General features: G+C 54.7%; 1 protein-coding gene across 2 annotated transcripts in view; it reads right to left on the bottom strand.

Moving 5' to 3' along the window:
• Positions 1-4,986: 4,986 nt before the first annotated feature.
• Positions 4,987-23,887, bottom strand: part of CAMK2A (calcium/calmodulin dependent protein kinase II alpha) — a 31,164-nt gene continuing 12,263 nt past the window's right edge. The window contains exons 4-19 of one of the 2 annotated variants that reach the window (XM_015641973.2): positions 23,572-23,626; positions 23,250-23,315; positions 21,699-21,771; positions 21,238-21,340; positions 20,694-20,777; positions 20,022-20,116; positions 19,513-19,635; positions 18,696-18,779; positions 17,342-17,384; positions 15,531-15,571; positions 10,991-11,023; positions 9,855-9,903; positions 8,524-8,599; positions 7,643-7,737; positions 7,048-7,286; positions 4,987-6,855 (exon numbers count right to left, since the gene is read on the bottom strand). In XM_015641973.2, the coding sequence (XP_015497459.1) occupies positions 7,054-7,286; positions 7,643-7,737; positions 8,524-8,599; positions 9,855-9,903; positions 10,991-11,023; positions 15,531-15,571; positions 17,342-17,384; positions 18,696-18,779; positions 19,513-19,635; positions 20,022-20,116; positions 20,694-20,777; positions 21,238-21,340; positions 21,699-21,771; positions 23,250-23,315; positions 23,572-23,626 (1,253 nt within the window). In that variant the 3' untranslated portion in view covers positions 4,987-6,855; positions 7,048-7,053. The remainder of the gene's footprint in view (positions 6,856-7,047; positions 7,287-7,642; positions 7,738-8,523; positions 8,600-9,854; positions 9,904-10,990; positions 11,024-15,530; positions 15,572-17,341; positions 17,385-18,695; positions 18,780-19,512; positions 19,636-20,021; positions 20,117-20,693; positions 20,778-21,237; positions 21,341-21,698; positions 21,772-23,249; positions 23,316-23,571; positions 23,627-23,887) is intronic. The other variant, XM_015641974.2, reaches the window with a different exon arrangement.

Raw genomic sequence — 23,887 nt, 5'->3', positions numbered from 1 at the left:
GTAACAGTGCTGTGTGACACAGCCTCTGCCTGCGTTATTTGGGGGGTCTTCAGCATGGAAGACACATCTAGAGGAGCTCCCAGGGCTTCTCATGTGTGTCTAGAAGGGCACAGCTCCTCCTGGTCTTTTTTCTGCAAATCTTTGTTCTGGTAAAAGACAAAATCATAAGACAACCAGAAAAAATTAGGGTCTATGTCTGGATTGTGGATGTGCTCCTGGTGCAATGGGTCCAGCACTGCGGCCTGAGCCTCCAGGGTGAATTCTATCAGGAGGCTGTAGTCTTCCTCTTTCCCTACAAGCATAGGATATTTAATTATTGCCTCTGCCCCTCCAAGAGTGTAGGATCGGCTCCTACACCTTGTCCTCCTGCCTGCTCACCTCTTGTCCAGGGATGCTGAGCTCATTCCCAGGTGGCTGTGCCCTTCCCTTCTCCTGCAGGAGCACTGCTGGCTTTCCCCATCCCCCTCACCATACCCCACCATGGCTGCAGCCCGTGGGGTGATGGGGGTCCCCCAACTCCAGCTATTCCGGGTGTGTGGGGCTGTGGCAGTGAGCACCTTTGACTGCAGGCCCCAGGTTAATCATTAGAGTCCAGCCATAAAAGCATGGCTGATGGAAAGTTCAGGCCATGGCGGCTGAGGAGCAGGGAGGGCCTGCCATAAACATTTATGGCCCCAATGAATCCCTCGCTCTAACCTTGACACTATTTACTGAGCAGGAGGCCTCAGGAGGTCATGGTGCTGGCCAGGGAGCCCGGGCTGGGCTGGCCCCTGGGGGGGCACACACAGGGGTCTGTGCAGGGTGATGGACTCCAGTGCTTCGTGATGTTGCTGCCAGCCACAAAGTACCAGAAGAACCAGGAGAACTGACACCTTCCCACAGCATGGGGTTGAAGCTGCTCTGGGCTGACCAAGATGGTCCAGTCTCTGCATGTTTCTCAGCTTTTTCTACCTGCATGGGATCCTGCCATATTCCCCAAATCCCCACTGCGATCCCGGGATCCTCAGGGCGCTCCTTTGGTAGCTGCCATCGCCCAGCACCGTGCTGCAGAGCAATGTCAGAGATGGAGCCAAGGCAGGGATGTGGTTGGGAGGCAAAGCTGGCAGTGAGGGAGGACACCAAGGGCAAAAGGCAGTGGGGCAGTGGCACATCCGGAGGACACGTGTCCTGCGCCATGCGTGGCTGGGGGGGACGCGGCAGCGGGAACATTCCAGTGCTGACACCTGCCGGGGCTGGGGCAGATGGCAGAGAGAAGGGGGCAAAGGGGCACCCCAGGGCCTGGGGTGGAGCAGGAACAGGGAATGTGGCAGCCTGACTCCAGTCCCCCTGAGGAACCAGCATGAGCAAAGCCCAGCAGGTGCCCCTGGGAGCCCCCAAACTGCCCCTGGGCTTGGCTGGAGGTCTTGTGCCCCTCACCCTGTAGTACCAGCTTCCTCTAAACACCTCCAAACCTCCCACTGGCCACCCCCAGCCCCCATCTAGCTTGAACACCTGCAGCCCCCAGAGCCCTGTTCCTGGGGAAAGGCCTGGATTGTAATGAACTAGGTCTGGGCATTAAAGTCCCTGAAACCCCAGAGATGCTGGAGACCAGGGGTGGCCAGTGTCCAGAGCACCATCATCCTGCAGGCAGCAGGATACCTGCAGCAACTGCCCAAGGCCTGGGCCCAGCCTTGATGCTTTCGAGGACTGGAGTGCGGTGATGGAGGGACAAGGGGGTGGCAGACGGTCTGAGTCACTGCAGTGACGGAGAATCATCCGTTTCCATGCTCAGAAGTTGGTAGCTATTTATTGCACTTGAACACCAAGAATAAAACTGACACTCGCCCTCCCTCCCACACCCACCCTGCTCCCCGTCCCCCCCACCACCGCCCTCCCCAAACAGAGCATCCGATTTGAGCAGTGATCATTCTGTTCACAGCCACAGGTTCAAAAAAAGACAAAGGAAAAGGAAACAAAATCAATCCTCCCCCACCTCCCCCCCCCCCTCCAAGTTCCCACTGAATCCAACACGGTCACACTGCTCAACAGTTCGAGTGCACTTACAAAAAGAGAAGAGAAAGGCTTCAGCTGCAACCGTAGGGACAAACAGACACAAGGGGACAGGCAGCTACCCCTCCCCGGGGCTTGATTTTTTTGTTACGTGACAAAGCTTGGTATACTCTTAATTATAATATATTTTTTGCAATCATCTTAAATAAATATTTCCATAGAGATTTCCTGTAAGTATATATATTTTTTATATATATATATAATATATAAGAGAGAGAGATAGATCTCATTTTTTTTTTCCCTTAAACCACTGTTAACATATTTTCCCTGCTTGTCCAAAAAATGTTACAAAAGCCCTAAAATTGTGCAACAGTTAGAAAAAAGGGACAACAATCCAAAGAAGGAAGGAGCCACTCGATCCAGTCCCCTCCACTGCTCCCTCTCTCCCCCTCCCTGTTGATGACCTGCAGGAGGGAAGTGTGAATCAGATTAATCTGGTGGCAGAGTGGCCATCAGCCCCTGCTCTGCTGTCCCCACAGCCTGCTCACATCTGGGTTTCCCTGTCTGTAACAGATGGGACCTGCATCTTGGGACAAGGCAAAGTCTCTGCTGGCTGGAGGATCTGTGCAGCATCAAGAGCGTGGGGTACACCACATAATCCATCCTGTGGTGGGGAAGAAGGGTCAGTCTGTCTCCTGGGGTGGTCAGAGGAGGTTATGTGATCTCCTGCTGGCAGACACCTCTTGGTCCATGGGGCTGTGTGGCTGTCCTCTCCCACCACGGGCTGCAGAGCCCACTGGGAGCTCCAAGTGGGAGTAGATGACTGCTCCAGCTTCTGGGGATCCATGGGGGCATCCATGGGAGGAGAGGCAGGTTTGGGGTTAGACAAGGATTTGGTGCCTGGAAGAAGGGGCATTTCATGTAGGTTTGGGGAGAAAGACAACTCTCCCAGCTGTGCCTGGCTGGGGTGAGGAGGAAAGTGCCTGCTCCTCCAGAAAAGAGCAAAGGCCCAGGAGTGGCCTCTGTCTTCCAGAGGGGATGCATCTTTTTTTTTTTTTACAGAAAGGGTGATAAAGTATTGGAATGGTTTACCTGGGGAGGTGGTGGAGTCACCATCTCTGGATGTGTTTAAAAAAAGACTGGATGTGGCACTCAGTGCCATGGTCTAGTTGAGGTGTTAGGGCTGGGATGGACTTGATGATCTTGAAGGCCTCTTCCAACCTTGTGATTCTGTGATCAGCAAGACGTGAGAAATTATGATGTTGCCAGTGGACTGTGGCAGCCAGGAAGGGAAAACAGGCACCTCTGGAGCTGGGAGCATGACACCATTACAGCAAGTGCTTCGTTAGACATCCCCTCTGGTCTGGGAGAGGTGGAAGAGAGGATGAGTTTGGGGGACTTCCACATTTGGTTTGACCTGGGCACCAGGAGACCAGAGGAGACGAGTTCTGTCTATGCCAGGAAATTAAATGTGCCATAGCCTGGTCTCCAGCCTTGAGGCCGATGGGACAGGAGGTCCACGGTGGCAAACTCTATCCCAACAAGGTGGCCTTGTCCATGTTGCTTATTAGGAACATGCCTGGATGCTGTCATTCCCAGAACCATGGTGGGATTGTTGGGGCAATGCCCATTTGAATGTGTCAGGGACAGTGTCAACAGCTTAAAAGTAGAGATGTATCAGCAGCATCCCTGCCTCTTCCAGCCAAAGAAGGATGGTGGAAACTTATTTATATAGCTTTCCTGAAAGTCTAGGAGAAATCAGCAAATATGAAGGAAGACAGAAACAGATGTTTTCCATGGATACTGAAAGAAAAGGTGGTGGTCCATCAGTGCTTGCTGAGATGCTCTGGAGATACAGGAACCTGCTCTGGAGAAGCAGGGCAAAGTGGGGCAGAGACACCAGGAAGGACAAACCCCTAAAGTGCAGGTGCTTAATGCTGCCAGCATGGGCATATTGGGAAGTTGGGTCTTCCTTGGTCAGGCTGCAGCTTGACTGGAAGACTAGTATGAGTTTAAACTTCAGACTCTGCTTCCCTTGGAAAGGAGTGTTGCAAGGACATCCAGCTGCCACTTGGGGAGATGACCTTAGGGAAACCTTAAGGAGGAGAAACTCCCCCCAAGAAGACACCTCAAAGCCTTCCTAGGAGCAAAGATGCTTCTCCCTAGAAGTAATTGTGGGTTCTCAGTGAAAGAAGATTGTGTCTATCCCAACATCTCATCTGTCATTCCCAGCAAATCCCACCAGACCCCAGTTCTTTCTCCAGAAGCAGCTGCTGGAGCAGCTTCCCCCTCACAGCCCATCCAAACAGCTTCAAAACCAGGCTGACATGGCATCTGTCCTTCAGTCCCCATGCAGAGGCCTGATATGATGTCCTCCATCATCATCCACCTTATACCAATTCCCAAAAATCCTCTTGACACCTGGAAAGCTTGGACATCAGAAGGTGGATGGCACTGACCACAGCTGGCTTCAGAGCCAGCTCTGGAGAGGGAGAGAGAGAGAACTGTGAAAGAGCTGAGTCCTTCCTTTAAAAATTAAAAAAACTTCAGCACTACATGACTACAGGAAGAAAAACAGATCTGTAAAAACACCCAAACTCTACCTTAAAAGCCAATCCTTTCCCTGCATGGATTTCCATACTTTGGGGAACTCTTGCAAGCCTATGGTGCACAGGTCCACCAAAGGCATGGGGAGCCCCATGGGCACCCATGGATCAGCTCTGTGATTTGCCCCCACAAAGGCATCTCCTACATACATCACCAGCAGCCATTGCACTGCTGGCACAGAACACACCAAAACACTTCTCAGGGCCTGTCCATGCCCCAGCAGTTTAGATTTCTTCCCCTCCATCCAGTGGGAAAATATTTTTGCAGTCTGCAAGGATGCAGCTACATTTGGCATGGTGGCCATCCCTGCCTCAACAGAGAGCAAAGCATTCAAAACCACAGAAAAGGCAAAATACACGCTCAGAATTTACATGGAGGAAACATTTCCTCTTTTTTTTTTTTTCCTTTTTTTTATCCTTTTTCTTTTTTTTTTTTTTAGGTCCAAAACAAGCAGTTTTTGTTCGTTTCTTTGTTTTTCAACACACGCACCGTCTAGAAAGTTAAACACCATGCAGACGAAGAGAGTGGAGCTAGAAAGTACCCCGGGGCAGCAGTGCTGCAGAAGCCTCACATCAGTGAGTGAAGAGGCTCCAGTTGGAAAAAGGAGAATGTGAAGTGGAAGAATTGCCGGAAGAACACCCACTCTCAGATCTCTACCTGATGGAAAAGAGGTGAGACCAACGTTCCCTTCCCGGCCGTGTCTTCTGTCCTGAAAGCCACGTGCTGGTGGCACTCCCAGAGCCACCGCCGTGGTTTGCCCTGCAGGAAGACCCATGAGGAAGGTGCCATGGCCGTGTGGGTGCCCCTGGAGGTGGGTGCCTTTGCCACCCAACGCTGTGGGACAGAACGGGACAAGCCACCACGGTGTGAGGAGGGGGCTGGCAGCCGTGGCACCCCTGGTAGGAGCATCGTGGCAGAACAACCCCACTTCAAATGTAAACGCAATGAAAAACAGCAACCCCTGAAAATCCCCCCTCCCTCCCCACTTAAACAGTTGAATGTTTCTAGTTATTACATAAAGATCCATTTCAGCAAATACTCAAAATCAAGTTACGAAATACACGGTAGGTTGGTTTCTTTTCCCTATAAAAAGGCATGCGCTCAAAGGAGAAGACAGCGAAAGGCTTGTTTGTTTTAGTTGAAGCACAATCAGATTCTGCAGTTTGTCACTAAAGCTTGCATTCCTTGTTGTCGCTGGAAGAAGTCACGTGGGCCATGGAGGTTTGTGCCCCGAGCCAGCAGCCAGCTTGGCTGGCCCCCATCCCATCCTGGGAGCTGGGAGCAAGGAACGCCAGTGCTGTATGTGGGGGGCAGGGGTGTGTGCTGGGGTAAAGGATCCGGGCTGGGTGGTGGGTGAGGAGGGCACAGGGGCGATGCTACCGCCCGGACTTGGATGGGAGATCCCCAGCTCCCGTCTGCGCTGATGTGGTACTGGGAAGCAGTCGTCATTCTCCTCCTCTCTTCTCCCAGCATCGCCAGTCTCTGCTCCAAAGGGAGAAGGGAGGAAGGAGGGAGAGCATCCTTCTTGGCACAGCAGTTGCCTGGAGCCAGGGTGCAAACCTACTTGCTCTCCTGGAAAGGAGCCAGCCTGTGCTGGGAAGGGAAAAAGAACAGATAGTCTTTACTCACCCATCCAAACACGGCCCTCCTTGCACAGGTACGCATGAAAAATGGACTTGGCAAATGGATTGAATTGCAGTTCCCGGATGAGGCTGCTGGGAAGCAGGAACTCAGAGAGTTGGGAGCAGGTGGGAGTCATGGCAGCAGACGAGGACCTTGATAGCAGCAAAGCAAAATCCACCAGCACGCAGGGAGGATGCAGCAGAGAGCAGCTCAAAACTGCCCCCCTCTTCCTCGGAGGGCTTCCAGCAGAGGTGGGGATGGAGGTGGACGATGAGTCTGAGCCCAGTTCAGGAGATGTGCTGGGTAGTGAGGAGGCCCACCAACGCTATGCAGCTGATGGGGGGGGGCCTGTACACTGGCCAGATGCGTGGGTCTAAGTTCACGGTTTCTCTTTTTCTGGTTCATGCAGAGGAAGGGGGCCCAGCGCCATGACCCCGGCAGGGAGGGGGTTTGATGGGATGCTTGTGCTGCACCGGTGGGGCTGTCGTGTGTGTGCGGTGAGAAGCGAGGGGTTATTCCAGCGGGAACCAAGCAGCAGAGCCAACAGCCAAAGTCCCGTAGGTGAACATGTCGGAGGGGGTCTCCCCTTGGTAGTGAGTCAGTGACAAACCCAACACGGGCAGGGCCACGCTTCAGCTGCAAAACACAAACCGGGAAGAGCCGGAATTTGCTTTGACCATCCCTTTGGTACAACATCCCTCTCCCCATTGCTACCTCACAGCAATCGGCCACCTCCACACCACAGATCCCACATCCTGTGAGCCTCAACGCTGCAGGGAGCCCACACCAGCCCTCCCTATCCCCTGTGCCCCACCCCTGGATGCTCACAGGGCTTTACTGCGGTAGGACCGAGGGCGCGCCAGATCTGTGGAAGTGAACGATCTGCCATTTGCCATCCCGGCGGTGCCAGATGCGGGTCTCCTCGGACTGGGCAGTGCGGGGGATCCCTCCAGAGTCCACGTACTGCGTGATGCGAATGTAGGCGATGCAGGCAGACTCATCTCCCATCAGGTGGATGTGAGGGTTCAGGATCGTTGTGTGCACGGGCTTGCTGTTCCGGGACCACACTGGAGAGGGGACAAGCACAAGTGGATTTGGGCAGGGGAAGGAGTTTGGGTGGCTCTTGCTCAGGGTGGCAGCAATGTGGGAACGGGAGACACTTGTGTTAAGCTCTCTGCTTGATGGGGCTGAGTAAAATGCTGTACAGCTGGATTCAGGATGGGTCCATGTAGAAAACAGCTAACCCAACAAATCCTCTACAGACACCTGGCCCCAGCTGACCTAACACCTCCTGCTGGGATCTTCCAGATCAACCAGAGATGCTCCCACAGCAACCCTAACCCTAACCCTATTCCCTCCAGCTAACTGATGGAGGCACATGGGAGGTGGGAGGGGTCCCTTAGAAAGCAAGTGAGCTGCTTACGGTTTTCAAAGTAGAATCGGTGGAAATCCAGGCCTTCCACGAGGTTGCCCAGAGCCTCAGGCTCAAAAGCTGTCATTCCAGGGTCACACATCTTCCTGGGGAGCCAGGAAGGGGAGAGAAAAGGGAGAGGTTATCTCACCACTTCTGGCATAAGAGCCTGAAAGACCCAAATGCTTCCTGCTCAGGATGGCTCCCTCCGGCTGAGGCCGAGGAGTGTCTGCAACAGCGAGCAAAATCTGACCTCAACCCCGCATTCTGCCCAACCCACCTCTCCTCCTGCCCCCTGACTGTAGCCAGGACCCCACCAAAGGGGGTGCCTTCGCCATCAATCACCCTCTGCAATTAAACCTCCTCAGACATTGTCATCTTCTTTACAAGAAAGGAAGACATCAGAGAAAAAACTCATATTATCTGCTCTGTGTCAAAATATCCCTGCTGCGATCCTCTGAGGCAGGGATGACAACCTGCACTCACTCAGACATCACTAATTAAATCAGCCTTGGACACAGAAGAGGTGTACTCTGAACAGCATCAGCTCAGCAAGCAGAAATCATCTACACTTCAGAGCAGTCTGTACCAATCTGGATATAATGGATTCCATGGATACAAAGACTTCTTTCACCATAAGTCATGTTTACAATTATTCCTCTTTCTGCAAACCAAAAATTGGGCTCATCCAGGACCAGAGAACTGTGGTCAGCTGAGCACAAGAACAGCATCAGGCTTTGAAACTGATGTCTCCTTCTTCTCCTGGATGGTCTCCGCTCTCTGCCACCACATCAACCTGGCCACCCTGCCCTGGGCAGTGGTGGGAGAGTGAGAGACCCCGGTCTGGGAGGCTGAGCCCTCACCCAGCCCAAACCCACACTGGGCACACTCACGTGTAGGACTCGAAGTCGCCATTGCTTATTGCTTCAATCAGCTGCTCTGTGACTTTAATGATTTCTTGCTTCCGTACTGTTGGTTTAAAGAGAAAAGGGGAATAAAAGGATAAAACAAACCAGAATCATGTGCTGGTGTTACCATATCTTTATCTCATCAGAAACAGACCACAGGATGTGGGGAGCCTTTGGAACTGTACAGGGAAAAAGCAGGAGAGCGACTGGGGAGAGAGAGGTGGAGAAGGGCTCTTCATCTTCAGATTATTAAAGTCAGGAAAAAACTGAAAATGCCTGTAATTTCCTAAAGAGCCAGAAGGTTCATCACCAAGTGGGAAGCTTGGCTGAAAAGCCTTTTTAAGCTGGGTCCCCCTACCCCATGAACTCATAGCAGAGGCCAGCTAGGGCAAGCTGGACCAAGGATGCTCTCACCTCCCTCTGAAACGTGAGAAGAGGGTCTCAGAAGGGAGGAGAACAGGTGAGTGACATGTGCAGCCATGCCAGGAGATACAATAAGGGACCCTACAAAGGGCACAGAACTGTGCAGCTGCTGCCAGAGATTCCAGGCACTGCCAGTTCATCTGGGAAGGGATGGGCTGCAAGAGTGGTTTTGGGGCTCCCAGGGATGCAGGAGGAGCTGTCAGAGGTAACCCCAGGCTTATTAACAAGGCTCTGCTACAAATGCAAATTGGCATCATGCTTGACTTTTTTTTTTCCTTTGCATTGTGACTAATGAAAGGCGAGGGAGCGTGTTCCTAGGAGTTGCTCAGAAAGGTGAGGGAATCCCCTCACTTCCTGAGCACCACCTGCCTCCACAGCCAGGCTCAAGGAGCCCCTCTCCAGGAGGACAAGTTGTCCCATTAGCTCTCATGTCAAGCCAAAGTCCATCTTGCTTTGTGCAGAGGTCACTCCTTCGAGAGACTTTACAAATTAACACCGATAAATTATTCCCTGGGTTATTCTTGGAAAGCTGCCTCTGGCAGGCAGGCGGGCGGCAGACAGGGATTTCCCCTGGAGGCTTTTCCCAAAGGGATGCTTATTTTAAAAGAGCAGCCAGGCTGCTATCCCTGCAGATTTCTGCCATTTCAACACCTGCTTTCAGGGAACATCCCTGTTCACGGGAGCACCTCGCTCCTCACCTGCAGTGCCCCAGCTGCTTGTGTCAGCAACTCAGCAGTGAAACCACCTGAGGAGTTAAAACAATTTCTGACAGGCCCTGAGGCAGTTTGATGGTGGTGGATTTTGCTGTGGCAAATATCTCGTGATGGGTGGCCAGACCCATGGGCACCCCTCCAAAACCACCTGCCCACCTTCCCACTTGCCCCCACTGGTACCTTTGGTGTCTTCATCCTCAATGGTGGTGTTGGTGCTCTCCGACGATTCCTGAGCAAAGAACAGAAAGGAGACGTGGGGTGGTGAGAAAAGTCTTCTCCCCCTGACAGATGGTGCTCGTGTGTTCGACAGCCCCCCGAGTCTGACCCCACAGCGCTCAACTGTGCCAACAGACAGAAACCAAGGAAAACGCCAGCAGGTCCAACCTGTCCTCAACCACAGCTCTAGGGCAGCACTGGCAGAGCCCTCCCTGACCTCCACTCCTTGTCGCCAAGGGCACAAGAGGTGGGCTGTGGAGGGTCTCGTAGGAACGGCGCTGCCTTTCCTACCGACACCTGTGGGGACAGAGATGGGGGCAGGTCCAGGGGCCATGTGGTGGGTTCCTAGGAGCGTTGCCGGAGGGGCAGGGAGAGGGGCTGTGCAGGGGTGGAAGACACCATGTTGACTGTACAATAAAGAGAGAGATGTACAAATTAACAGCGAGGAGGAGCTGGGATGAGAAAGAGGGGACTGTGCAGGAGTGAGAGAGACCACACTGACCGCAGAGTAGGGAGAGAAATGTACAATAAAACAGTGCTTCCAAGACCCACATGGACCACTGAAGGCTGAGACACAGCTCTTTCAAGAAACAGCTGAGCACTACACAGATTTGGGGGGAGAGGGGTACTGACCCCCCGTCTCTCTCCAGGAGCCTCATCAAGGCAACTCTGCTAGCGGAGCTAGAGCAATGGCTCTGCTAGCTCTTCCCAGCAGAGCCTTGCTTGTGTATTACCCAGAAGACCCCGATGTAGGTTGGCAAGGTGTCCCATGACCATACAGTCCCCGCAGAGGCATGGAAGGTGTTTCTCCAAGGCTCCTTGGACCGATGCAGCCTGCAGACCTGAGTCAGGAGAACTGGGAGAAACGGCATGAGAACCCATCAGCAAGAACCAGGGCTGGCTTCCCACCAGCTGGTGGCCAGCAAGTGCCTGCACCAACCCTGTTAATGGGGTTTGTGGGTGATACGACTTTGAGGATGTTCCCTCCAACCCCGCTGTCCCTTCTTCCCTACCCCGAGGTAACTTCCAAAAACGGGGGAAGCTGGAACATGTGGAGAGGCCCAGCAATATCGGCATTTAGGAAGACGAAGGACACTCACCATTAACTGAACGCTGGAACTGGACTTTCTTTTCTGGAAAAACAAGGAGAAGAGATGGAACAGGAAGAGACACAGAGTGAGAAAGGCTGAGAGCAGCACATGAAAGGCAGCAGCTCCTGAGCCACCCTTCTTGGTCCTCACGGGCAAACGAAAGGCGCAGAGGGACTCGTTGCTCCTTGCGGGGATGTGCTGCTGGCTGCAGTGCTGGTGGTGACTTGCCAGCTCCCTCCCGGCATTCCTGCCAGCACTTTTCTCTCCTGACCTGCTGCAATCTCTGGGGTTGCTCATCCCAAGGACCTGGCTAGTCCAGAAGGGAATCTCCTAAGAGTCAGCGACCACTCTGGTGGCCTGTGACCAGGCCGGCAAGCTCACAGGAACAGAAGCGGGATACTGAAAAGCTAAAGCAGCTTCACCACACCCCTGTGCCCAGTGTGAATGCTGTACTGACTTCTCTGGATCTGCTCTGGGTGCATCTGCTGGTGGCACTGACTGCTGTGGAGACACTCCTTTAGCTTGGAAACTAGACCAGTCCTAAGCTGGCTGGTTTAATGCCAGCAAGGCCTTAAGGCCTCAAGGCAGGCCCACAGCATGGGAAGCAGTCCTGAGCACATCTCCAAAAAATCAGGACTCCAAAGAGAAGACCTGCACATTTATCTCCATCCTTGATCACTACCACTAGGCTTTAAGGTTTTTGGGTTGGATGACCCCATATCCACTCTTTTGCTTACAATCCCAAACTACTTCTGGACTCTCCTTCCTTCCTGTGCTCTGCTCCCCATCTCCATCTTTAGTTTAGCTGGGAGACAGGGGGACATGCATGCTGACCTCATACCCCTTCTGCACCTCTGGCTCCCAGGGAATGAATCCCAGTGTGCGTCAGGGAATACCAACGTGCAGAAATCAGAATCTGCACTGCCAAATAACAAAGTGCTGTACCAGCATATTTAACAAGGCACCAGCTGTGCCTGCCCTGCAGAGGGGAAAGCAGCACACACTGTGCAAATCTCTTGGAAAAGCCTATGGGGGGACCCATTAGGGTGTGTGAGAGGGCTACAGGATAAAAACTGATGATATCCATTGCCCTAAATTTCTCCTTTCACATCCTAACTGGCTCCCACCAGCACCCTCAGTGAGTTTTCCCCTCTACTACTGCTGCTCTCCCTTTCCTCGCTAAGTCATAGAATCATGGAATCACAGAATGGTTTGGATTGGAAGGGTCCTTAAAGATCATCCAGTTCCTAGACCAGATTTCTCAGAGCCCCACCTAACCTGGCTTTGAACACTTTCAGCGATGGGGCACCCACAGTTTCTCTGAGCAATCTGTTCCAGTGCCTCAACACTCTCACAACAAATAATTTCTTCCTTATATCTAGTCAAAACCTGCCCTCTATCTGTGTGAAGCCATTCACCCTTGTTCTATCACTCCATGCCCTTGTCCAAAGTCCCTCTCCAGCACTCCTGTAACCCCTTTAGGCACTGGGCCATCTGTCAACTCTCTCCCTTCCTTCACCAAAAAATAAAGATGTCCTAAAGGGCAGAATGAGCTGTGGTATTTTGTCAGGAACCTCATGGAGAAAGGGAGCCACTGGAGCTGGGCTGTTGCAGGAAGGACTGACAGCTTCTGCTACCCAAGGACATGAGACGGGGCAGCAAACTGCAGAAATTTCAGACGCAACAGAATGCAACACAAAGCAGTGACCGCGTCGAGTCTGGACATACAGTAACAGGATGCAACACGGGGCAGTGAGCTCATCGGTTCAGGACGGGACAGGATGCGACACGGGGCAGTGATTCCAGTAGTTTACAATGGCACGAGATGTGACACTACACAGGGCAGTGAAAGTATCATAGCTTCTGGGACCAGAGGACCTCCCACAGATCCCAGAGCAGGGCTCAAGGGGGATTTCTGGTCCCAGGAATGCTTTTAGTAGGTGAGGAACCTCCTCAGGAGGGTGAGTTTCAAGCCTGCTGAGCCTGGGCTGGCACCATGCTGGTGTTAGAGGGCTGTGCAGACAGGCCAGAGGGCAGCTTCAGCTGCCTGCTGCCCACCAGCACAGCTTTGGGCAAGGGTGGCTGCCTGGGACGGGTGGCCAGTCCAGCACCTTACTCCAAGAGGGGACACAACTCTTCTGACAGTGACCCACACCACGTGGCCCTGCTCTGAGCAGGCAGGGCCGTTCCCTTCCCACCATGCCAACCACTCAAGGCAGGCTTCCAGGTTCCTACCTTGCTTTCCCAGGCAGTTAAAGAAGTTAACACTGCTCAGCAGTGTCCTGACATCTGCTGGTTGCCCAATGGGCCATTAGAGCTTCAGCCACAACACCCAGCCTCCCTGTGCCCCCCTGAATGAGTTATGCTGCAGGTCCCCCCAGGCTGAACATGTGAATGAGAGGTAGGGATGGTTATGCTGAAGGTGGATAATGCAAGGAAGCTGTTGGGAGTGAGCTTGTCTCTACCTTGTCTGCTCCTCCTGAACCTTCCTGGCCATCCAGCCAAGCTGTCTCCCCTTTACTTGTTGAAAAGGGGGCAATAAAAAAGCAAATTCATTCTCAGGACTGGTTCACACTCTTCAGATGAGTGCTGGTTGGTCGATTGCAGTTGGAATGAAGCCTCATGATCTGCTCCCTTCTCGCCAGCGAGGGCTGGGGATGCAACCCAGCCTCTCTGATCCCACTCTGAAACCAGACTTTCCTCACTGAGTTTCAGTGAAGAACCAGAAGGCTGTTCACCCAAACAAGCTATTTTGCTAGAACAGGAAGTGCCTCTTTTCCCAGGATAATGTCTGCCCTCAAAGCTCCTTTGAAGTCCAACAGGGAGCATCATTAGCAAGTTGAGCTGGCAAATGGTTGTCTACCACAACACAGAAATTCAAAGCTGTCCCTTTCTGCTGGGAAAGTAGATTCAGGACTGCACCTGATGAAGCCTCTTCATCCAGCAATCTCTCCTTTAACAGCTTAAAAATGCATCTTCTGTTTGGTCTCATCAGTGCTCCAGCAACTTGTACCAAGTCAGCTCTACCTGTGGTGTCACATCTTAGGTGACTCTCAGAAGCCACTGAAACCTCAGAGCAGCAGAGGACAGGCCAGCAGTGGCTGGTACATGGGGTGTTGTGACTATCATAGGATCTACCAGCACTAGCCCTATTAATTCTGTCCTGGGAGTCTCATGATATCCTGACAGCCCAAAGTAATGTCCTCTCAGAGCCATGCAGGCCATCAGCTTCATGCTGCAGAGTAACACTGCACAGCCAGAATGGCCTCTTGTGGAGCTAAGCCCACGTTTGGAGAGCTGTGCATGGTCTCAGTCCTTGCAGGCTTCTCCTGTCCCAGCTGCCGGGTCTGGGAAGAGTGAGAGAAACATATGCCATCCCTAGACCTCTGGCTTCATCAACTATTTGTACAGAGGAAGGAAGAAGCTGGCAAAGGTCTCTGCTCTTCCAAAACCCTGCACCCATCACAGCCCAACAGTTGGGTCCCTGCAAAAGGGAAGGTTCTGTAGGTTCTCCCAGAAAAGGGCCATAGGTGGAGGAAGGAGAGCAGCCACACTGCAGTCGGGCTCCCAAAGCTCTGCCAGATGATGGAGGATGTCACCACGATGGAGGACGTCTCCAGCTCTCCCTTGTTGAGTGATCCATTGTATTCACAAAGGAAACAGGTAAGGAGAGAAAGACCCTCGCATGGACCATTCCTTCCTGCAGGAGGAGTTTGACAGAGCTCAATAACCACTGCTATCCACCACATCTCCGAAACAGCACAATTTGCTGCCTCCTGGAGCTGCCTTGTCCTGGAGCAGAGCTATGGCCCAATCTCAAAGGTGCTGAGGAACCTGCAGGCTCTGCAGCCCAAAAACCAAGACCCACCAAGCACCAGCTTGTTTTTAGAATATCACCAAGCCATTTACTCTGTCGAATCATCACCACGTTTCTTTGCTGTCTGCACTGGGCACAGAGAAAAAGCAGCACTGCCAAGGGAGTTAAAAGCACTGATGTGTCACCCCACAGCACACCAGCCCTCGGGACAGGATGGGACAGGATTTGGGAGCAGTCTCACCAGCTGCAGCAGGACCCCCATGCTGAGCGAGCAGATGAGGCCACCCATCCCGCTAGATAGCTGCTGTTGGAGCCACGGCTCTGGGCTGCAAAGCCACCTCCTCCTGTCCCCTGTCCTGGTCCAGCCTCTGCCTCTCCCCCTTCCTGGGGGCAGCGAGGAACAAGTGCACATTGCCGGCAGCGGAACAGCAGCGAGTTCCCGCAGTGCACCCTCCAGCACCAGCCCGCTCCCCTCGCCCGCTGCGCTGCGAAGCCTCCTGTGCGCTGCCCGTGCTGGCAGGAGCGCAGCCGGGGGCTCGGGGACACACCGGGACAGCCGAGCCAACAGCTGCCCTTTAAAGTGCAGGGTGTCGCAGGGACTGCCGGCCACAGGCACACGGGCACAGCACGGAGACCCCCACGGCCAGCAGGGCAGGGAAACGCTCACCGCCGGCACGGCACAGAGACCCCCAGCACCGCCCCAGCCGCACAGGGCACCGGGGCTTAGCTTACCTTCACGCCGTCATTCTTCTTGTTGCCACCACTTTTGCCTCCTGGAGAGAGGAGGAAGGAGATTAGCAGAGCCAGGCAGGGCACCAAGACCAGCAGGGCGAGGATCAGCAGCATGGTGCCGGGTGCCAGGGCGGCAGGACCCCCAGGCCCGGCTGCTGGGGTTCGTCTTCTCTCCAGCAATCACCGGTGAGACCCGTGAGAGCTCAGGGGCGACCTTTCCAGCACTGTCCTGTCCTACCCCAGTGGCTCTTGGCCAGGGGCATGACCCGTGTCCCAACGTCACGCCAAGGCCCCGGGGCGGCTGGAGGGGGCCGGCAGAGCACAGGCGGGCTCTGGCCGGGCGGTGCTGTTGACCCGGCGTGGTGCAGTGTGGAGGAATGGGCTGCCCGCCTGCCGCCCTCTAATTTTAGCCCCATGCTGCCGGGATCATGTGCTGCCGGCCCGCCGGCCCGACAGCTGCAAGCCCGCATTTTGACAAGGATGAAAAGCAGGCGCCTTCCCCTGTGCCCACCCACCGCTGCCGGCACTGCCCCAGCCCCCCCGGCTGCAGAAGCCGTCCCTGAGCCCCCAGCGCAGGGCGGGACCCCCGGAGCCCATCGCCCATCGCCCATCGCCCATCGCCCATCGCCCATCGCCCGCCCGGCCCGCCGTGCTCCCGGACCGGGGAGCCTGCGGAGCCTGCGGAGCCCCGGGGCCGGGCGTGGGACGGGCAGCACTGGGGAGATGCTTTCTGAACTTCCTGCCTTTTGATGCTTCCTGTCCGCCTCTCCCGGCGTGGGGCCTGACATCGGATCCCCCCAGCTGCTGGACTCCTCCAGCGCCCGCCGCACAGTGCTAAATGTGTCAGCACGATCCCCCCGCCACGACAAATGCAGATACCAGCCCTGACCACAGCCCTCTGCCCTGGCACCCCTGCCCACCTGCTACACCCGGCACTCGGGGAGCCTCAGCAAAGCACCCTGGAACACCCAGCTAACCCCGAACAGCTGCCAGCAGCCAGCTGAGCAGAGTGCAGGGCTCGGCTGGTGTGTCCCTGCCCTGAGGAAGCGCTGCAGGGCCACCCCAGCGCTGGGAAGGGCTGGAGGTGACAGCGGCAGGATGAGCTCTGCAGTCCCGTGGCTCCGTGTGGTTCCAGGCCTGGGGAATCGCCTGTGAAATCCCACGTGCAGTGAGGTGTCCCCAGTGGGGATCCCTCTCGGGGAGGGCACTGGAGCAGAGGGGCTTCTGGCTGCACTGAGACCCCTCCAGTGCACAGGCTGGGCTGCCATGCTCGATCCTGTCTCCATAGCAGCCCTCGGGATGTAGGGAGGCAGGAAGAGACTGGGGAATCGTGCAGGATTAGCATCCACCTGCCTGGGGAGAGACCTGTGAGATCCTGCTGCCTTCTGCCTGCAGTGGCACCAGGGACCTTTCCCTACTCCCGATGCAGAGGATGCTCTTCCTGAGCCACAAACATCTCCAGGAGTACACAAAACCAGCTGCTTGAGCTCTGGCTACCCCAAGCACCCACATCCTCGTCCCTGCACAAGCCAGATGGTTGGGTGCATACACATCCCAAAACCCTAAAGCACTGTGGATCACTGACCCTCAACCACACACTTTTTCTCTTGCATCCCAAGCCAGGAGCCAGCCTGGAGGTGCCAGGTGACCTCTCCTAGAGGAGAACCCAAAGCCAGACATCCCCAAAGGCATAAGACTGCAACTTCAGCCTCTCTGTGACACATGAGGCAAAGCCAGCTCTCCAGGGACCCTACAGATTTGCCTTGGGTATCCTGTAAGACAAGGAGACAAGTCCCAGAGACAGCACCTACCGGAGAAGTTCCTGGTGGCCAGCATGGTGGTGAGGATGGCTCCCTGAAAGACAAGGAAGGCAGAAGGAAGGGGTGTGCCAGACCCTGGCCCCCTGCTGCTCCCCCCATCTCTGGGGGAGGAAAGCCCTGCTCAGCACCTGTCTCCCAGCCACTGCAAGGAAGGAAACTGGCCCACGGACTGATATTCTCCTGCCATCAAAAGCAGCTCTCAATACCTGACTCCATATCCCCAGCACCATGGCATTGAGTTGCATTCTCCAAAACTTCCCTCTGAGATTAAAGGGATATTAAATATCTGTGGGGCACTTTTCAGTCTCATACTACCTTGTCCAAGATGAATCACAACCCCACGGACTGGGGCCAGCAGCTGGCAAAAAAGGGACCTACTGGGAGTGGAACTGGATTTAACTGTGATTAAAGCTGTGCCAGCTCAGAGCAGCAGGGCAGGGACTGCTCATGGGAGCCACGCAAAGATCACCACCACAAAACAACATTTGTAAAAATCTTTCCCCTTTTCCAGCTGAGTCTACTAACTAGTTGCTAAGTGTATAATGAGATTACTTTGGACTTATTGCTTACAGTAATGGATTACTATTTTGAAGCATATGCCTGAACTAATTTGATTACTTGTCTAGCTGAAAAGTAATAATAGTTTATAGCCAGTTTCTTTGCTTGATAATCTTGTTAGTAGCCTGCAGCTGTACTGCTCTGTGCCACACTGAGTTCAGGCCTGGAGCACTGATGGCTCTGGCTGTGGCACAGACCATCCTCATCCTGCTCTGCAGGAGGCATTGTGATTTCCAGAGCCCATTCCCAGCGTCCTGCTGCAGGCTGAGGCAGAGCAGCACCAAGAGATGGATGCCTCAGGGGGGTGCTCAAGCTGGTGATGGTGATTTCAGAGGGGTCCAGGCTGTGGCACTCGGCAGCATCCAAGAAGGGAAAGGCTGTGGGGCTGCTGGGTTGGGTGAGTTTTTTGTCTGTCTGTGGATCACTTTATTTCTTGGCTGCAAAGAGTCTTGGCCATCAGGCAAAGGGTCTCAGTGTGCCTCTCAGGCCTGTGTACAGCCCCAAAAAGAAGCAATCTTGACAGTGGCTCCAGTGGAAAAGTCCTCACTCCAGTGTCCAGTGTGACTCAGTGGTTTCCTTCAGTGCCTGTCTCTGAGCAGCTGGGAGTCCCAGCCAGATGAAGCTGTCACCCCACTCAGTCTCTCCCCCCTTCTTCACAGTGGGGGTCCCCAAATACCCATCACCCCCACACCACTGCCCATAGATACCACCCTGTTGTTTCCCACCCAGGGAACAAGCCCACCAATGACCTGATCATGCATTTGGCAGCCAGCTTGGACAGAGTTACCTTCAGCTTCCTGCGGGCATTGAACTTCTTCAGACAGTCCACCGTCTCCTGCCTGTGCATGCATGACGCCACGGTGGCACGGTGCTGGGGGGAGAGAGACCTGGCTCAGAGCAGTGCTGGAGGGAAGGGGCTCCCCAGCCCAGCTCTCACATGCTCACACACGTGTATGATCTCCCATGGCCGAGGCACGGGCCAGAGCTGCCTGCAGCAGCAGATTAAAGTTTAATGGGCAGTGGGAGATCGAAGCTTTGGAGTCAGCAGGATCTGCTCTGGTGGTGGGGGTGTGTGGAGAACTGGCTGCCCCCTGAGTTAACCCCTTGACTGACCAGCCATGTTTAGCAATGTGCTCAGGGTTTGCATGTGTGTGGTTAAGCACACAGACTCCTCCTGCCTTTAGGATCTGATTCAGAGTAAGAATCAGCAGCTGAAACAGTGGGATGCAGTGAAGGGTGGAGGGATGCTGCTGGGGTGGGTGAATGGATAAACACGAGCCCACTCCCATTGCCTCTGAAGAAAGACCCCCCCCCAGCACAGCGTGACACTAAGAAATCAGCCTGTCCCCACCAGGGCAGGGAGCACGTGTGTCCCTCCCATCACCAAGACCCCCAGGAACATGCTCTTCACATTCACAAGCTTTTTTCTGCTGTAAAGCCCCAGGGGAAATGCTGCTGTGAGAACACTGGGAGGAACCATGCCAGGAAACCATCTTCCCAGGATGGAGAAGAGAGCTGGCAGCATGTTTGTTAACAAGTGATCCCCAGTGAGATGTTCCCCACTTGTGAATCCCCACATCTCTCTACCTTCAGTCCCAACTCACCGATATCCAGGGGTGCTTCAGAGCCTCTGCTGCCGTGATGCGCTTGGATGGGTTTATGGTCAACATCTTGTTGATGAGATCTTTTGCTTCAGGAGTGACCGTGTCCCATTCAGGGGAGGGGAACTGCCAAAGCAAAGGAACGAGGGTGAGAGATGGCAGAGAGACCCTCTGGACTTGGGTTACTTCTCCTGCAAGTTGGGACAGGTTGGAGAAATGGTAGCTGCTGGAAAGAGCTGACAGGTAGAAAACTGAATAGCATGAGTGGAAGAAGAAAGTTGGAAGGCTCAGGACAAGACCTGTGTCTCCCACAAAGTGTCTCTGAAATACTCCAGTGTGTGCACCTGGGCATGCAACAAAGCCAACACTCTGTGACCAGGGCAGAGGAAAGTACTCATTCCCATCTGTCTGAATCTGTCCTGGTTGCTTGTCCAGAGCAGCAGGCTGTTGAGGCAGGGACAGCAGGAGAGAGAGGAGACTGTGAAAAGGGGCAGCAAGACAAACCCACTCACATCGTAAGCCCCAGCCTTGATCTGCTGGTAGAGACGGTGTTGGTCTTCATCCCAGAAGGGTGGGTACCCAACCAGCAGGATGTAGAGGATGACACCTGCCCAGGAGAGGAGATGGGATCAGTGGGAGAGAATTCATTGCTGGAGGAAGGAGCACACAAAGCCTGGAGACTGGTGAAACTCAAGCAGAGAAACAGAAATTAGGGAAACATGAAGATTTGCTCACTGTTTAAAGAGCAAGGCTTGTTGGTGGGTCCAGTTCAGCACCTGGGGAGGTTCAAGGCTCTAGCAGCCACCATGCAGAGCACAAAGTGGGTGCCCTGGCAGGGGTGGGTGATGGTTCCTCCTCACCATGGATGGGAAAGGGCTTCCCTATGGCTGCAACTGTATGGAGGTATTGCCTGGCTCCAGCAGTACCACAGGGAAAAGAGGCAGTACCTCACCTCACTGGGCTTTGGGTATGAAACAAGGGGGGTGATCCTTCAGAGAAGGATGCCACTGAATTGGGAGAGAGTGTGTTGCCCAGGGTAATGTTCCACCTCCTTGGTAAATCCTCCACCCTGACTTCCCTGAGATGTGACTGGCGACTGCGCCTTGGGACATGCTGGATGAGCGGCCAGCGTCATCCCGCCCAGCCCAGCCTGCTCCCGGCATTCCAGCCCCGCTCTGACTTACCGCAAGCCCACAGGTCCACGGCTTTGCCATAAGGGTCCTTCCGGAGCACCTCGGGGGAGAGGTATCCCGGGGTGCCGGCGAAACCTGGGACAGACGGACAGACAGCCGTCAGACAGCCCCCGTCCCCGCACAGCAGGGACTGCCCCCGGGCAGGCACGGCGAGAGCCGAGTGCTGCCCCATCCCGACCCGCTGGGACAGACACCCTCCTTCCACAAACCTCTGGGACTCCCGAGGGCAGAGCAAACTCTGCTTTTCTGCACCGCCAAAGCCCAGATGGTGCCTAGGGCTGGTGTGCCCTGCTGTGCACTTCCAGCGCTTGGAAGAGGCTTTCCTCCCACTGGTCTGCCCCTGTTGCCGGCTTGTCCATCTCACCAGGACACCTCGGTGAGTCACAGAGTCCCTGTGGAGCTGCTTGCTCCACATCAGCCTGGGCTGGTATTGCTGGGACCCTCCCACAATCTGGGCTCGGGGTCCTGGAGCCCCCCTGAATTAACATGCCAAGCAGGGCTGGAGGAGATCTCACCTCTGGCCAGTCCTACTCACCAAACCACGCTTGCTGGTCCCCCTCCACCTCGATGGCAAGGCCAAAGTCAGCCAGCTTGACAGCAGCACCCTTCAGCTTGGATGCCAGCAGCAGATTCTCGGGCTGCAGAAGGAGATGGGGTTGGAGAGGAGTGAAAACCCCTCAGGGGCTCTGCTTTTGGCAGGGGGAGCTTCCCAGCACAGCACAAAGCAAGCTCTGGGTGTGCTCCCTAACTGCTTTGTCCTGCTCTGGTGTCCCTGGATCCGTAGGGGTTCATGGACTGCAAAGACCTCCCTACCCCATCTCCCTTGTGTCATTTCACTCCCGAGCTGGTCTTTGCTCCGTGGCTTTCCCACAGCCCTACACGTGTCCTCCCTGCTGTTTCAGCAGCCCCGAAGGACTCTGAGCATTGTTCCACAGTGCTTTGCATCACAGATGGGGTCCCCTGTCCTCCCACAGGCACTCCCCCTGCAGCTCCTACCTTCAGATCCCGGTGAACCACCCCCATCTGGTGGCAGTGCAGGACGGCCTCCAGGATCTGCTGGATGCAGTGGCTGTGGGAGAGAGGAGAAAGCTCACACAAGTGGCCGGTGAGGCAGAGTTTTGTCAGACACTTCTATTCTGCTGCATTTCATCCCTCTCCCCCTCACGCTTCCCATCAGCAGCCCTGCAGCACAGCTCATCATCCCCCTCCACCGAAACCCACACACCTGTGGGGAGCAGTTCTAACCCAGTAAGAGCCCAACAGAGCTATTGGACACCAAGTAATGGTGAGCAGGAGCTTAGGGGACACAGCTGAGCCCGTGGGGACCCCACAGGAGCAGTACTGGAGGCAGGGAGCTGTAGACAAACAGTAGAACCACAACACCAGCAAAGATTTGGTCTCCAAACCCAGGCAGAGCAGATGTGCTCTATGCAACCTTTGCTCCAGCCCCATTTCCCTGCTCTCCTCTAATGCAGGTGGCTCTGCTGTGTCTGCTTGCTTTATATCTAGTTCATTACATTCCAGCTCTGCTGTGTGCGTGAGACAGGAAGGGAAAAAGACAGAGGCGCTGATCACTTCTGCTCCAAAACAGCTTGTGTGCAAGGCAGAAGGTCTTTATTTACATGTATTTTATTTTATTTGTATGACACTAATAAGTGGATGGGCTGTAAGTGGATTCAGTGCAGGCAGCCCATTAAATGAGATTGTTTTCTGCCTAGAAATAAAGAATATTTCCGTGCAGAGAGGTAGCATAGAGTTTACAACCCCTTTGGATATCCATACAGGCTATGCTTAGCCTGGGGGCAAAGCCAAGAGGCACAGTGATACCTGGAGATTGGAGAAGGCCAGATCATGTCCCCTCAAAAGACTGAGACTAATTCTGTCCCCTGGATGAGCTGCAGGGACCAAAGGGGTGGCTGAGATGGCTCTGCAGAAGGTACCTGGAAAGTGCCAGTGGGAGTGTGGGAGGGAGCAGAGCTCTAGCACAGCCTGTCTTGACTGCTCCACCTCAGTGCTTTCAAGTGGCAAATGCCAGAGAAACACTTGCAGACGGCTGGAATGCAGCTCCAGGGGGAAGGAGTGACATCCACAGGGTGTCTGTGCTATGGTGGCCCTTGCTGGCCACCAGCCTGGTGTTGTGTTTCCTCCTGCCAGCCTGGGGAGCCCTGGTGCCCCCAGACCAGGGAGCCCCCAACACCCTGTTCATTTACAGTGAGGTCAGATGTTGGCTATCCCAATTTCCTGGGGAATGAGGATGCTGTGGGCAATGTCTGGGAGCCATCTGATTCAAAGTGGAAACCAGTCCCATGGCAGCACATGAACTTCTTGGCACAGGAGTTGAGGGAGTTAGAAAGAGCATTTTGGATGGGGTTGGGTTTTTTTTTTGCACCACAATTCTGGTCTATGAGTATGTGTTGCAGAGTGGCTGTAAAACACTTCCCAGCACAGAATGAGCTGGTGCTGCAGAAATCCATCGTGTAGGACCCTGAGAGGGAGCAGCTTGTGGGAGAAGGGGACACCTCCTGTCCCCTCCACAGCCTGGCTCACCTGGCATCCGCTTCGCTGTAGTACTCCCTGGCCACAATGTCCTCAAACAGCTCTCCGCCGGTGACCCTGCGAGGGAACAGGGGCAGCTGATTGACTGACAGCACACTCAGCCCTGGCAAGCCCCCCAAAAATGTCACTGCACCATGCATGGGGGGAGAAGCAGGGGTGCAGCACAGGGTCCTGCCCTCTGCCCGGCTCGGGGAACCCGAGTCTGGCTCAAAGCCAGCCTGCAGGAGGGGCTCGGGCGAGGTGGAGGTCATGTCACCCCGGGGGAAGCACAGAGCTGCCCATGGGTTAGGGGATGTGGTGAACCATTACTCACAGGTCAAATATCAGGTAATGGTGGCCCTCTTCAGAGATGCTGTCGTGGAGCCTCACTGCAGCAGAGACAGAAGGGTTATGGGGTGCACCTGGCTCCCACCCCACTCCCTGGGAATGCCTTTGCTCCCCTTTGGGCACAAGTAGGAGCTGGAGAAGGGAGCAGCAGGGCTATTCCTCTTGCTATTGCCACTGGCTGGGTGGGAGTCCCTGCTCACCAGGGGACCCCAGCCATGGCCCCAGCCTGGGGCAGTTGTGCAAGGCTCAAAGATCACATCCAAATCGGGGACTGCCCCTGGGCCATGCCTGGCCAGGGTTCC

The sequence above is a fragment of the Parus major genome, chromosome 13 (assembly GCF_001522545.3).
Source record: "Parus major isolate Abel chromosome 13, Parus_major1.1, whole genome shotgun sequence".
Lineage (NCBI taxonomy): Eukaryota > Metazoa > Chordata > Aves > Passeriformes > Paridae > Parus > Parus major.
Note: the sequence above shows the minus strand (reverse complement) of the source record. Positions and strands in the feature narration are given on the sequence as shown.